Consider the following 14,960-nt stretch of genomic DNA (forward strand, 5'->3'; position numbering starts at 1 on the left):
TACCGAGATGGCATACGAGTGTTGATTAGAATTTGATATGTCTTTCCTCCAGAACGTGCCAAGTGATCTCAGGCTGAGGCTTTACTGGGGGACCCGGACTGTGGCCGTTATGCAACACGGAACTGGTGCAACCGCTGCAGGCCTCGTCGGGTCACGACGCTCCTAAACGAAATGCACCTTCCTCCCGCCGGAGAGCAACGCGTCTCCGTTTTTAATCGAACCCAGCGAGGCGGGGAGGAGGGGGGGGATAATGACAAAGGCTGAGCGTTCGCCGTTAATCACGCCTGCTTGGTGTCGGGCCATGGATTAGGGCGGGAGGGCTGGATTTAAATAAATAAAATGATAACTGACACACCCAGAAGACGGTTTTGAAACTGGTGAAGCGCAATCAAGTTTCCTTCTGTTTCATCTCTGCATTGTGCAACGCCAGGTCATTTTGCCACAGGATGTGCGGGACTGTTCAAGGTTACCATATTTATATATGGTAACACACATATGGTAATATATATATTATATATATATATGTATTACTGTCATTTACATTTACATTTGGACCATTTATCAGACGACCTTATCCAGCGCGACTTGCAATCAGTAGTTACAGGGACAGTCCCCCCCCCTGGGGACACTCGGGGTTTAGTGCCTTGCTCAGGGACACTTAATGGAATTAAGTGGGGTTTGAACTTGGGTCTTCTGGTTCGTAGACGAGTGTGTTACCCACTAGGCTACTACCACCCACTAGGGTCATTGCTGCCCACTGATCACTAAGGGTGATGGGTTAAACGCAGAGGACACATTTCATATATATATATATATATATGTAAGATATTTACTATAATCTTTTATTTTACTCTTTGGAACCCGTTTCCTTTGTGCGATTATTGAACGTATGCGCCAGGCTTCGGAAACAAACCCAAAACAACAGCTGCTGCAAAAGCTGTTACTTTTTATATCATCTGCTGAGGGCCTGTTTCTAAAAATGTCTCCTCTGTCTCTATTTTCTGGGCTCCCTCTCCCTCTCTCTCTCTCCCCCCCCCAGTAACCTTATTACGGGTATCTCGCCCTACATCTGAGCTGAGCCGAGCTGGCCCGGAGCCCGGCACCTCCTCTCCGCGCCACTGCAACGGGATTCGGAGGAGTCGAGGGCGGGAGGGAGCCGGGCAGAGAGAGAGAGAGAGAGAGAGAGAGAGAAAGAGGGAGGGAGGGAGGGAGGGAGAGACGGAACGTGACTAGGCACCCAAAGCGTCCTGTTATGCAACGACTGACCTAGTAACATACATTCGGAGACGGAACCGGGGGTAGAGGGAGGGAGAGAAGCGACAGAGAGAAACAACACGCGGAGCCAATGCAAACGGAGCGACCCGCCACCCGACGCCACATGCACACACCTGGGAGCGGAGTATCGTGCGCGGATCACCTCGACTTCGACACGACCTAGAGACGCAGAGACAGAGAGAGAGATCGCGCTTTACAGGTAGGATCGGTTTGTTACGGTTATTATTGTTATAAATATATTTATATATATATATACACGTTTACGTTACGTTTGCATAGAATTCCTCACCAGGCTGCGACATCACGTTACGCGGCGACAACGCGCAGCGCCGCCAGCGAGAGTAGCTGCTCTTACGCATAACGTCATAGCGGCGATGCGCACAATAACATGCGCATCCAGAGCAGCGAGAACAACAATAACGCCAATAAGACGAAGTATCGACCAGCCGCGTCTTTTAAAACAAGTCGGACTGGCGGACATCGGCATCTCAATGTCAGGGGGAAGCTCCCCGTGGTTCGCGGGGTCAGTGCCGGCGTTACCCGCGTCGGCATTTTTATTACTAGCGGCTTCCGGTTATTATTATTATTGTCGATCTCATGAATGTTATTTGCGGGGCGCCTAATTCGGCCGTAACCGTGGCTTTTCCCGACCCGGTTACCGACGACCGAGGGGCGGGACGTGGGGACGGAATGTCGGGTGCGCGGACACACTTTCCCCCGTCACGTGCGCCGGTTCTCTGCACGGGGTGTTTATGTTTGAAGGAGAGAGAGAGAGAGCGAGAGAGAGAGAGAGAGACGTTTAACCCTTTCCTGGCAGGGGCAGGACGGCGCGAGCGCCTTTTATGGAGGAGGGGGTCGCGGACGTGGGGGGCAAAAAGAGGAGCGGTTCGCTCGTGACGTCATCGGTGAACTTGAACCCCGGCCCGTTTTGACCCTTTCCCGACGAACCTCGCCGCGGCAGCACAGAACCGCACATTTAGTAATTAGTTGTGACTAAACGTAATTTTCAGTCCATTCGTGACTTTTTTGCGGTGGACCGGAATGTCTTTTAGCGGGGACATGTGCTGCTGCACGTACCCACCACGTTTTATTGCGCGCCGGGTCACGCGGTATTTTTAGCGAGGGACATTCTCGTCATTTGCTGCATGGCCTAGAATAATAATAATAATAATAATAATAATAATAAAGAACATGAATAACACGTACAACTCTTTCTTGACGTTTTAAACGACCTGGTGCGCACAAGCGCGGTTATTCTGCTCCTCTGGTCTTTTGTTGCGCAACGCACGCGTCCCCGGATTAAAACCGGGGGGCCGGAGGGTGATGCAACGCGCGGAAAGCGGTGGCACCGCCAGTTCTGCCGGTTCCCGGTGCCAGCTGGAATGTGGGTCACGGGGGGGGGAGGGAATCCGTGATGCGGCGGCCGACCAGAAATAAACCTGGCGCGCCGTAACAAAGAAAGCGCTTCTGGTCGCGGCCCCTGCGGTTTAAAACGCACCTCCACGGAACACGTGTTTTCGCCCCGGTTAAAAGAATCTGCGAGAAAATGGCCTGAGGTTTTAGGCCCTGGACGAAATGCATCAATTTTCCCAGCCTTTTCCTTCTGGTTATGCCATTCTTGGCACAAGAGTCTTAGTGAAATTTACATTTTACAGCATTTACACTTACAGCAGTACACTTCACGGCCGCGCATCGTTGTTCTGTAAATTTACATTTATGGCATTTACCAGACACCCTTATCCAGAGCGACTTACAATCAGTAGTTACAGGGTCAGTCCCCCCCTGGAGCAACTTAGGGTTAAGTGTCTTGCTCAGGGACACAATGGTAGTAAGTGGGGTTTGAACCTGGGTCTTCTGGTTCATAGGCGAGCGTGTTACCCTCTAGGCTACTACCACCCCACAAATGTGTTCAGAATTGTAAAAATGTACCCGGCGGTCGTCGAACCAACAGAACGGGGAAAACGGTACGCATGTTCCGCCCGCGTTTCTCTCCGTGCAACATGCCGGCCCGTGAGGTTGGCCGGCGGCCGATTAAACGCGCACGCTTCCTCGCTATTGCACAAAGTGACGGAGGCCACGTCCTACTCAGTCATGTCCTCTGGAAGCCAGACTGGCAGACGCGCAGCAATGGTGAGTTGGTGCTGCGAAGCGGATCTCAGGTGTGTGAATCACCCGCCCAGTTCTGCTTTTCAGACTCTCGCTTCCTCGCCGGCGACCCGGCTGGAATACACACACACACACACACACACACTCGCTCGCTTCCATGCTCTGACGTCCGCCGCTTTCCTGTGCTCGCTGCGTGCTCGTACGGCTCCTTCCTTTGTTCGCCCGCGCCCTTTTCTACGGGCGCGCTCTCGTCCCTTCTCCAGCCCCGCCTGGGCCCGGCCGCTCTCCTGACCTATATTCCGGCGCTTGAGCACAGTGCGTGCCAGTGTTTGTAGTGCGGCTCCCTGGTTTCTGGGTCAGTGGGGCACGGCAGTTAACAAGTCATTCTCCTCGGGATCTCTCGGCGGAATTCGGTCAGACTGGCTCGCGGGAAAGCGGCATGGAACAAACAGACCGTTTTTTTTTTTTTTTTAGCGCGAAGGGACTCAGTGGAGCCGCTAATCTTCTATTGCAAAGCTGAAACCTGGACCAGATCGGCAGAGTCTGTTGCTTACGTTACTTTCTTTCAGAGAAGTGAACTGAAATCCACACTGAAGGCGTCAAACAGTCTGTGGTTACGTAACATTTCCCCTGGTGACTGGGAACGTGGGGGTAACGTAATGGCGGAAAGAAGAGGAATAAAGGGGGCCTGCCAGATGAAGAGATTACACGGCACTGAGCTGCAGTGAATTGGCCAGGGAGAGCCCACATGCTGGGTTACGTTTAAAAAAAAAGCAGATAGAAGTGAAGAGTCTGTAGAACCACTCCACTTATAAACCATTCAGATAAAGAACCATGATCCAGAACCGAGCTAACTGATACTGACTAAACAATCAATTATTAATTATTCCAAGAAGGATTTGATAGAATAGATATAGAATATTGGTCTAATGTTGGCCCGACTTTAAAACACCAGACAAAGCAACAGAATGTCGGGAATGAACAAGGCCACGTTTATTGCGGTGTGACACATGTTCTGAAGTGACGTGGCCTCAGATGCTCTCCAGACACACCTGTTAGGTCCATAAGTGGAGTAGGAAGAGGGTCGGTTTAGTCCATTATCTAAAATCCCCCCAACACACACACACACACACATTCCCCCATCGTCTCTTTCACGGGACCTGACCTATATATACCAACCCCCCCTCACCACCCATACCGCACCGCCTCTCTTGATCTCACTGGTCTTCGGCTTGACCTCTATTTGTCTGGCCTCTTCACAGTCACAGCCCTCAGGGACCGCAGGCTTTTTCCTGCCTCTTTGTGTCATTCCTGCATTCGGCAGACTTGACTGGCATTCAAACCAGACTTCTCATCTTCGGCCGACTTCTACTGCTCCTGTTAATGTTCCTTCATGGTTGGACAAGGAGATGTTTTGGTGCAATTTTGTGTTTGCTGCGTATTCCGATAGTGGGGGAAAAAAAGTCATGATCTTAGTACTATGTTCTGACGTGAGCCTAAATTAACCTTCTCAAAAAGGCCAATATCCATTCTGTGAGAACTGGGTCAAAGGTCACAGACTACAGAGATCAACAGCAGGGGCAAAAGGTCAGACAATAGTTACCAGGGGCTTTTCAATGGTATCCTGGGTGACTTTCAAAGTAAAAAGGGAATTAAATGAAAGCTCGTAAAAAAAAACAGGCCCGGCCTGCCAGCAGGTCTCATTGAAAAGGTTTCTTGAAAAGCGTGGATGTTTTTGCTTGAAGATGAACAAATCCACATTTTTCTTTCTCCCCTTTCTCATGTTCACAGCCTTCTATCAAGTGACCGGCTCACGAAGAGCAGCGCTCCCCGGGGGACCGTCGGGAGACGGAGAGAGACTGGGTGACCTACATCCTGCAGCACGCCTGGAGCGTCGGGCCACATTTTCAGCTCCTCTCAACCTCGCCCCTGTACCGACAAAGGAATAACAACACGCAGACAAAGAAAACAAAGGTCGGCAAGACTGAACCTCATCAACCTCCTGTTTTCACAAATTTTTGTCCTCGAGGTGGCTCTGACCTACTTTTCCGTTTAGGTGCCAGCGAGCCGCGCCTTTCGGCAGTTGCGACGGACATCCTCCCTGACATTGTAAATGTGGGAGTCTGATTTAGAGTTCCATCTCTTCCTGATCTTCCTTGCAAATGTGGACACTTGAAATGAAATGAATCTCCATGAAGGCCACCTGCTCTGAAGTACAAACACCTCCAAAAATATTTGCTGACCCTGCTACCTAGAGTCACACTTCCTGAAACTTTTCTAGAATCGCTAGCCCCTTCACAGCTATCCGCGCTCTTTCCAATTCTCCCGCAGCGTCTAAAGACAGATTTGGAACTGGACCCCAGTAAATGGAAGAATTAAATTCGCAGATTATGACCGCAAACCAATCCGAGTCCATAGACGATCTAGAGACATTCTCCACCTTCAGTGATTCTCATCCATCCCAGCGGCCTGGGCGCGGCACGAAGCCCAAGCCAAACATGAGCTGTCGTCGCAAACGGGAGTTCATCTCTGACGAGAAGAAGGACGCCTCCTACTGGGAGAAGCGGCGCAAGAACAACGAAGCAGCCAAGCGCTCACGGGAGAAGCGTCGGCTCAACGATATGGTGCTGGAGAACAGGGTCATTGCGCTAAACGATGAGAACGTGCGGCTGAAGACGGAACTCCTGCAGCTGAAGCTGAGGTTTGGCCTCATCAGCACCGCCTCCTACATGGAGAAGAGCCAGCAGATCGGCAACGCGTCCAGCGCCGCTGTCAGTTCAACTTCCTCGGCGTCGTCTGGCCATTACTACAGCAGCGGATACTCAAGCAGCTCTCACGTCATGATGAACTCCGATTCCTCTGAGGCCGAGCAGTCTGGTCTGGCGGAGTCCCCTGCCAAACTTATCAAGTATTCCCCACGGGGGTCCTTGTCAGACATGTCAGACGGGTCTTCTCGAGACAGCCCAGAGCCTGTAGGCTACAGCATCAAACAGGAGGGAGCAGGACTGGAGAGTGACATGAGCACCAGCCCCACCACCCCAATCATGTTCAACGTCCATAGGGCTTTGAGCTCAGGATGTCGACAGGAGGCGGTCTACCACCAGCAGCAACGGCATCACAACAACCACCAAGAGACCATCATCAGCCCTGCCATACCTGGGGCTCCTCCCCAGAGGAGCGTCATTCTCTTTCGATCCAGCAGTGGATCCTATCCCGTGGAAAGTCAGAAGGTTCCGGATGCGAGTCAACTGCCTTCAGCCCCTCATATTTCACACGCTAGAGAAGGTGGCTTAGAAACCCTTGCCGAGGTCACCAAACAGCTTGAGAGGAAGACCTTAGACTCCCCTCCGTATGAGCACGATGCTGGTCATGGAGATGCTGATGAGGAACAGGCGTACCCTGTCCACCATCAACAGGAGCTGGAGAACCTGAGGTTTGAGAGCTCTGCTCCAAATCTCCTGCACAAACATGACGTCCACGTCTACCCTCAACCCTACCTCAGTCCCACAGATGAGGAGCCGCCAGTCCTGACCTACGAGGGAGACTCAAGGAACGATGCCTACTACCAGAGTCACTCAACACTGGGCAAAGACACTTCATCAAGTGACGGCGACCCACGGAGCAGCTCGGACAAAGATGCCTCCACTGACGACGAGTCTCCTTTGTCATCGTCTTGCTCTGACACAGGCAGTTACCACCAGCATTCGTCAATGGTTGCTTCTCCCATCTCTTCCGGCCAAAGCCTCTCGCCCCAAAGCCAGAGCCGGGACACCCAGACCGAGGTCAAATGCGCCGCCCTGCCTCACAAACTACGGCTTAAACACCGAACGCTGAGCACTAGTGGGCCCTCAGTCCAGGAGTCTCCAACCAGCCCGTCTGCAGGAGGCACATCCCTACCCCAGCACCCCTACCTTGCGCTCACTCATGCTGGGCAGCAGGACATCAGCAAGGAGCCAGAGACCCGGTCACCACCGAGGTTCTGCAACCAGGCCACGGCGGTCGAGGGCGGTCATCGGAACGGTCAGAACAAAAGACTTGACTGAGGGTCAAAGGGAGGCGTGGAGACGGTCCTCGGCTGTGAGTGCAGATAGTGCAGCCACGCCTTGTTACTGCAGAGAAGCACTGCAATGCCTTCAGTCTCACGTTATCGCCGTCATCCTGGATCCCCGAGGTCCACAGCTGCCCAGTCTTTCAGCCTTTTCACACCCTCTTCTGTAAGCCCCTGCTCCCCAAAACCCCAAAGGAGTGTTTTGGACTCGGACATTTGGGTACCCTGTAATATAGCTTGTACTGACTGTGTTACCCCTCTAGGACTACAGAAGCACTTTTTTTTTTCAACGGACCTGATCCTGCACTCACTTGCACCGTTGCAATTGTAACCTAAAGCAGGGTCAGCACTGCACAGGACAGACTCTGAACTGTGAATTCTGTGAACAGTCCGCAGTTGCTTCATTCGGGCGTGGCCTGGATGCAGACGGTGGCGGCCCGTAGCTAGACACACACCACACATCAGGATGTTCGAGGAGCCTTTCCCATTGACCAAAGATACAGTGCATTTAGCTCCATCCCTCGTCCTCTGCCCTACCTCCTCATCCTTCATCAGCCCTCGTACTTGTACTCCAACACGTCTGTGTTGTATATTACTGTGATATAAATATAGTGTATATAAATATATATTTTGGCAAGAAAACTAAAATGTTCCCCTCATAAAAAAAAAAAAAAAAAAAAGATTCAAGGACGGCTGTGGTTGGATTTGTTGTACAGTATCATTAATTGCCACTTCAATTAAATCATTTTAATTTTATTTTTTTGAAGATCGTGAATATTTTTTATAGTAGCACGAGTCATACCATAGACTTTGATATTCTTTCATTAAAAAAAACTTTTTTAAGCCTATAAAAAGTACAGCTGAGTGTGTTGAAAAAGGAAAAAAAAATCACTCCATGCAGCAAATATTTTTTTAATGTGCTGTTTTTCCAGCCTGTGTTTTTGCTACATAGTGTATTTAATGTCCTTCTCTGTGAACCCGCCACTAGGAAATACCTTCAAAAGTCTGAAGTGTGAATAAGTAGCATAGTTTACTTAGTATTTCAAAAATGTTTTTTAAAACAATAGCAACAGGGTAAAAGTAAGTAATTTATTCAGAAATGTCCTCTAAGGACAAATAATTTAAGATAATATGTGAACATAAAATGGCCCCAGAATTAACATTTGCAATTACTATGGTGACATTCGATGGCCTGCAGAAAATGTCCTACCTTGCTGTAATCTGAATTGTCCTTTTCTAGGTAAAGTACATGTAATGTAATATAATGCTGGCTCTTCAGCTAAATTGTGAGGTCACACCCTGGATGTGGCCAACCCTGTGGCTCACGTCATTTCATGTCGAGTGTGACTTCTTTAATATTATTATTGGCTCTTGTGTATAAATGTAAAGTTCCTCTGATTCACATGACACTGTCATTATTTTGTAACAAGATTCCTGTTTTTTTTTTTTTTTTCTGTCCTGTTCTGATCCCTATTTCAACATATGTACTGCACTTCCCTCAGTCCTTCTCTTCTTCCCAAACCTCTCAGTGTGTATTAAAATCAGTAATGTTTGTGTTATATGCCGAAAAAAAAGTGTGTAGGAGTGGGTGGTTCCAGTCACTCCTCTTTGAAATGGGTTTCTGTGTTGAAAACAAAACACTAATGTTTATTGCTGACAATGGGTGCGTTTGAAATAATACTGAAAAAAAAAAAAAATAAAAGTTTCATTTTTTTTTGGTTAATGACTTGTCTGAATTATCTTTGCTGTACAGCCTGACCCAGAGGAGACAAATGAAGAGGAGAAATGTCACAATTTCAATAAAAGACCAGTCTGTTCTTTCTCAGGGCAGAAAGTGAACAAATGGATGTAACCGCGCGTCTGAAATAAGTCTCAGATCTGATTCATGAGGTGGGCTGACTTGTTCGAGTGGACAGGAAATAGCAGTGTCACACTGACACACATTGTCCCAGCGGAGATGCTGACTGATGTAACGGTGGCCTAGTTAAATCTGCCTCCACAGGCTGCTGCCGGCACGGCCCCATTCAGCACAGCACGTTCGCACACGGTCACAAACGGCCGCGTAACACAATATTTGTGGGGACGCGGCGCACAAAAACACGCCCGCCTTGCGTGCCCAAGGCTGGCCTAAAAGTGAAACTGTGTCAAGGCCTCAGATGGTGAGCGCACAGCCAGGCCCAGATTCCAATGTCACTTAAGCACAAAGTCCTGAGGGGAAAGAAGTAAAAAAAAAAAAAAAAAAAAAAAAAACAAGAGAGTGGAACAGTTCTGCTCGCGGTTCTGGAGCCATTGTGGCAGCTGTGGGGGCAAGAACACAGAATTACGAAACACGTCAAACAGGCTTTATGGCGGTGTGTGCTCTGGGGACGTTACACAACCGCTGTTTGAACAGCCGAAGGTCTGAGAGCGCGCCGCTTGCATAAAGCAAAACCTTGTGCTGTGTGCAAATCAAAACGAATGTTCGTTGCTGCTCGAGAAATGGGGCTCAGGAAAAAAATAAATATATGCGACGTGAAACAGGCCCTCATGCAACCAACGGCCTCGTGAACGCCAAAGCCTCATAGCACCTATACAGCTGCATTGCCGCAGCATCGCGGTCACATTCCGTAGCAATCTCCGCACCGCAACGTCTACCGACCTTGCCCCAGTGTGGGGAGACTCAAAAAAAAAAAAAAAAAAAAAAAGGTCAGGGAAAAGTAGGTCAACGTGGGAAAGAGGAAGGGAGGGGAGAAATGGAATGAAAAAGTGGAGAGGGCTGGCATGAGAGAAGGGGAAAAAAAAAATAAAAAATCTTCAAGGAAAGAACTACTTGTGTTACCTGGCTTCCCCTCAGGGGCCTAGGAAGGGGGGGGGCATAGGAACGAGCCAGAGAGGGGGGAGGAGTTTTCCAGAAGCTCCTAAACTCTCCAGACTTCCGAATTAACGCCACTTGAATTAGGTTTAGCCGATGGCGGCCGCCGGCTTACGTCGGGCCGCGCTACTTCCTTGTCAGAGTTGAAGACGGGCCATTGTTTCAGCCACAAATCACGAAGCACTGTCACCTGTCACACACACACACACACACACTCAGAGTCAACAATGTCCTGTTCCAGTGTTGAAATGACCCAATTGTTCACTGACTGAAAAAAAAAAAAAAAAAAAAAAAAAAACAGAGATAGCATCTGCCTTTGCTGTCCCAGTCAGGAGTGAAAATGTGCCTGTTGTGGTGCCGGGGTCTGGACAAGGTCAGCACAAACGCCGCGAAGCCTCGCGTGGAAAACGAACCGGGCGAGTTGCGTGGCTGCTGCGCTCGTATCCTGGAATTGTTTTGGGATCGGAAACTTTTTGGCACCGCGGGGCGACTGGGAGAAAGGCCAACGCACGCGTTCGCTCTCGTCCCCGCACAAGCTTTTGTTCCCCCGTGAGGCCGACGAGCGCTGAGACGATCGTCTTCGGACGTCCCTGACCCTGATTATAATTGCACCTTGTTGATCAGGAACCGTGTTCCAACAGGAACCGTGTTCCACGCCCTCGTCTGTTCTAAAGCGGCCGGCCGTGCAGGTTTTTCCTTTGTTGTTGCTGCACGGATGCGTCAGACAAGAGAAAACTTCCCAAACCAGTGTGTTTGCAAGCGGAGACATTACATAACAGCAGCGTATGTAGGTCACAACAACAGCGTGAGCTCTGCATGCACGATGAGGAAGCCAACAGAGATCGGAGGGCTGGAGGGGAGTGGAAGTAGGGAATGGGGGCAGAGCTCAGCACGTTAAAAAAAAAGAAACGGAAAGATGTGGGCCACCCGGGTAAAGGTGTCTTCATTCTTTGAATCCCCCACCTTCATTACAGTTCACTGCCGCACACCGGTCCGAGTCCAACTGTTTCACTGAACAGTGATGCATAGATTTCTTCTATGGTTTTTCGTTCACGTTTGAGTGTTACTGTGTGTCTAAGACCTCGCCGTGGCGTAAATAACTGGAGTAGATGAGCCCTCAAAGCTGCTCTCAATTCATAGGTAACATGATATACAGATTTTGACCGGTCATGTGTTACATACTGATGTTAGTGGTGGGGCAGCGGTGGCCTAGCGGTTAAGGAAGCAGCCCCGTAATCAGAAGGTTGCAGAAGGTTCGAATCCCGGTCCGAGGTGCCACTGAGCAAAGCACTGCTCCCCGGACGCCTGTCATGGCTCCCCGTGGTTAAAAAGCAGAGGACACATTTTGTTGTGTCACCGTGTGCTTCACCACGACAATCACTTCACTTTTTTAAGATCCAAAATATGGAGATCATAAGGAGACAATGCGATCGGTGCGACCCAGACTCATCCTGACTCTGGACTGTTATGAATTTAAAAGGAATTCAGGCCAATGTAACGGTCCAAATCTGTCCCAGGCTTTTTGAGATAATTCAAAATGAAAAACACACACAGTGATGTCCGTCTGTCCACTTCTAGTATACACCATGAGGCCACTATGTCTGTAAAAGACATGCTCGGGGCGTGTTCACTACTGTCACATGCAGTTTACAGAAATAAACATCCCGAAGAAATACTAATTACCCACACAACCAACTTTCCTCTTAAATTAATTCGTTTAATTAATGATTTAAACACAGTCCTGTCACGATGTCACATCTACAATACAGCGTAGACGTTATTATTTCAGTCCACAATTGTCCAAAACTGTCTAAAGGATCTAATGTGTACCAATTGTTCATTCAACTTTTCAAATTGAAATAGGCCATTGAAGTTTCATCAACCAAGAGACTGTTGTTGTTGTTGAGGTCCATGGAAGCAGCAGAGGAAAACCTGCCCAGTTGGAGATTACACAACTCGTTTCTGTGCCGTAATGAGCGGCACAGTTCGGCCCGTGCCGCGTTTCTGTTGGTCTCCGATGGCGGAGAGGCAGGGACTCTCTGTGCGTGCCTGAGCATGCATTCTCTCGCAGCGCGGCCAGTCCAACCCCACTGCATGCTTTTGCCTCCTTTCACTCTCATTTCAGGCCAGAAAGAGGTGTAACATTTTTTTTTTTAAGTCATGGAAAATGTAGGTCAGTCGGCCCACAGGGTGAGAATCAGAGCGGTGGTGAAAAGGAAGGCAAAGGAAGTAGGTCAAATCTGGCTGAGTTGCATGTTTGGCTGAGTTGCATGTTCTTATGTGACCGGGCGTACGTCGTGAGGAAGTTTGTGACCTCAACACGCCCGTGCGCTGGAACAGGTGGTGTCCTGCCCCAGTAAAAGTCAAGTGCAGTTACGAAAACACTCATTTATAACTGCAGAAACATGAGGACTGTTTGACTTCTGGAGGACTCAGGGCTACAAAAGTTGGGAAAGATGGGATGGCGGAGGTCCACAGGCCTCCTCTGGTCGGACGTATGCGGTTGCTGGAGAAGGCCAGCCTGCTCTTGAGGACCGAAGGCAGAATGTAGGTCAGCGCCGCCTCTTTTGGCTCGATCTCCTTCTCTTTCTCCCTGGCTCCGCCCCCTCGTGGGCAGAACCTGGAGTGAACCCACACGCCATGGCAACGAGGGTGGAGCTGCAAGCTGCAGCGGGCTGGACATGAGAGACGGGCTCTCGTAACAGGGCTGAACCCCGCCCCTGCCCCCTCCCTCGCTGTCTCGCCCAGCCACTCCCTAGCTCTCCATTTCTCCACACTTCTCTGAAATGCTTGAGTCCTCCAAGAACCCTGACCGTAATCACCAGACCCAGAAAACACAGAGTGAGCTTTGTCGTTTTTCCTTTTTTTTTTTTTTTTTCTAGCAGCAGAGCGTGATCTTCCAGGAAAAGCTTATCTGTTATCAGAATGTCTCACAGCAGTGTTGACACTGAGCTGTGACTGTTTGTCTTTGTGAATGAGAGCCAGTTGGACAGTGCAACCATTTAAGGCAGCAGACGTGTTGTGTTAGTAGCAGGAACAGATGCTGATCCCTGATCGGGAGTGGAGCGCCCAGTGCCCCAAACCGGCCTAGATACGGCAACTTCGGTTCACTTTGACCTGATTCCCAGTGAAATGGGACAGGCAGGTATACAGCACACACTGTGTTGAATTCATATTTTGGAATAATTGATTCAAAATGGAGAACAACGAAATTATGTTAAGCTTAATTTATTAAAAAAGTTCGGGTTCAAGGACCCCAGCTAATACCTTTTCCTGGTAGTAAAAAAAGTGTGTGCTCTAGAAAAAAGCATTTGCAATGTAAAAATGTAAATGTTAATAAATCTTGCTCATTGAGTGGGAAGAGGAAGTCCAGTACTACCTCAATGATTTCATATTTATCCATCTCATCTACCCAACCCACTCATCTGGGTCAGGGTCATGTGGAAGCTCGAGCCCATTCCAGGGAGGAAGGAAGTAACAAACCGTCTGCAGGGAGCCAGTCTGTCAAGAGGTGACACTGATAACCAAGCACCGGGAATGTCTCATTCAATCCAAACCATTTAAACCAACGAAAAGAGCATCCAAAGCAGGACTTGGGTGGTAGTAGCCCAGTGGTCTACAAAGTCAGCACAGCAAGACTCTTAACCCTGAGTGTCTCCAGGGGGACTGTCCCTGTAACTACTGATTGTAATTTGCTCTGGATAAGGGCGTCTGATAAATGCCATAAATGTAAGTGTACTTTAACCGAGATCTCCAAGGAAAATAAACCACATTGCTGCCATGTGTATATATGTCTGTTCATTGCTATAGGAAGCACAGTTTTGGAGAAGTGGACCATTAACTCTGTATATTGACACACGATGTGGACTATACAAAAGATTGTTGAGCAATTAACTTATTAATGTCAACACAGCACGTACACCCATCGCACACTCAACCGACCTTCTGAATTCCCACTCCCAAGGATTCTTTCTGGTTCCTTCTGGGAGGGATTTCATATGTACAAGACCTGTTGACGCATACGGTTCTCGGCTACACAGCCGAAGGATCCCATGGCAACTGTACACTCAGTGACCTGCCGGGTTTTGCCCTCTGGAACGTTGCCTCCTGGTCTCTGGTTGGGCACACGCTGCCTCGGCGCTATAAATAAAAGACCCAGGTCGTTTGAGGATGCCTAAAAACAGTGCCATTCTGAAACCAGTCCGCCCGACATTCTCATTTTCTTTTGTCATCATGGACTTCCTGTTGAAATATTTTCACTCATTAATTACCAGTAAGAAGGGGAGAAGAGGGAGGGGTGGGTTCTTGGAGAGGACGTGAATTTCGTCTGTCAGTCAGAGAAACAGGTGTGAGTTTAACAATGTGGGCTTTTGGCCAGGTGTGTGGGTGACGGCGTTCTTTAATCTGAGATTGTGACTTGACACCAGCCCAGATACCATCTTAAGATGCTTTCACTGTCGACTGACACATAAACAGAACCTTCCAGTCGCAGGTCTCCTCGGCCACACCTATGATTCAGTGATAGCCGGATAAGAGGAGCATAGATGGTGATCTTCGTCTAGCTGCCCGTGCTGTGTTTACTGTGAAAATGCGTACAATGAGTGTTGAGCTGCAAGGAAACAGACACCCTGAGAAAGTCGCAGCGACTCGGCCACACAGTTCTAGGTCTGTGAGATGCAG

The 14,960-nt window shown here is 49.3% G+C and overlaps 1 protein-coding gene across 1 annotated transcript; it reads left to right on the forward strand.

The window, feature by feature from the left end:
- The first annotated feature begins 1,231 nt into the window (after positions 1–1,231).
- Positions 1,232–9,152, forward strand: LOC114793932 (nuclear factor interleukin-3-regulated protein-like). The gene is made up of 3 exons (XM_028986109.1): positions 1,232–1,474; positions 5,173–5,355; positions 5,438–9,152. The coding sequence occupies exon 3, from the start codon at positions 5,748–5,750 to the stop codon at positions 7,422–7,424; it is 1,677 nt and encodes a 558-aa protein (XP_028841942.1). The 5' UTR covers positions 1,232–1,474; positions 5,173–5,355; positions 5,438–5,747; the 3' UTR covers positions 7,425–9,152.
- Positions 9,153–14,960: the final 5,808 nt, after the last annotated feature.

This window comes from Denticeps clupeoides, chromosome 7, assembly GCF_900700375.1.
Source record: "Denticeps clupeoides chromosome 7, fDenClu1.1, whole genome shotgun sequence".
NCBI lineage: Eukaryota > Metazoa > Chordata > Actinopteri > Clupeiformes > Denticipitidae > Denticeps > Denticeps clupeoides.

Excerpts from the sequence above, each read along its gene's own strand:
- LOC114793932 (XM_028986109.1), top strand. The coding sequence starts at position 5,748 with ATGGAAGAATTAAATTCGCAGATTATGACCGCAAACCAATCCGAGTCC.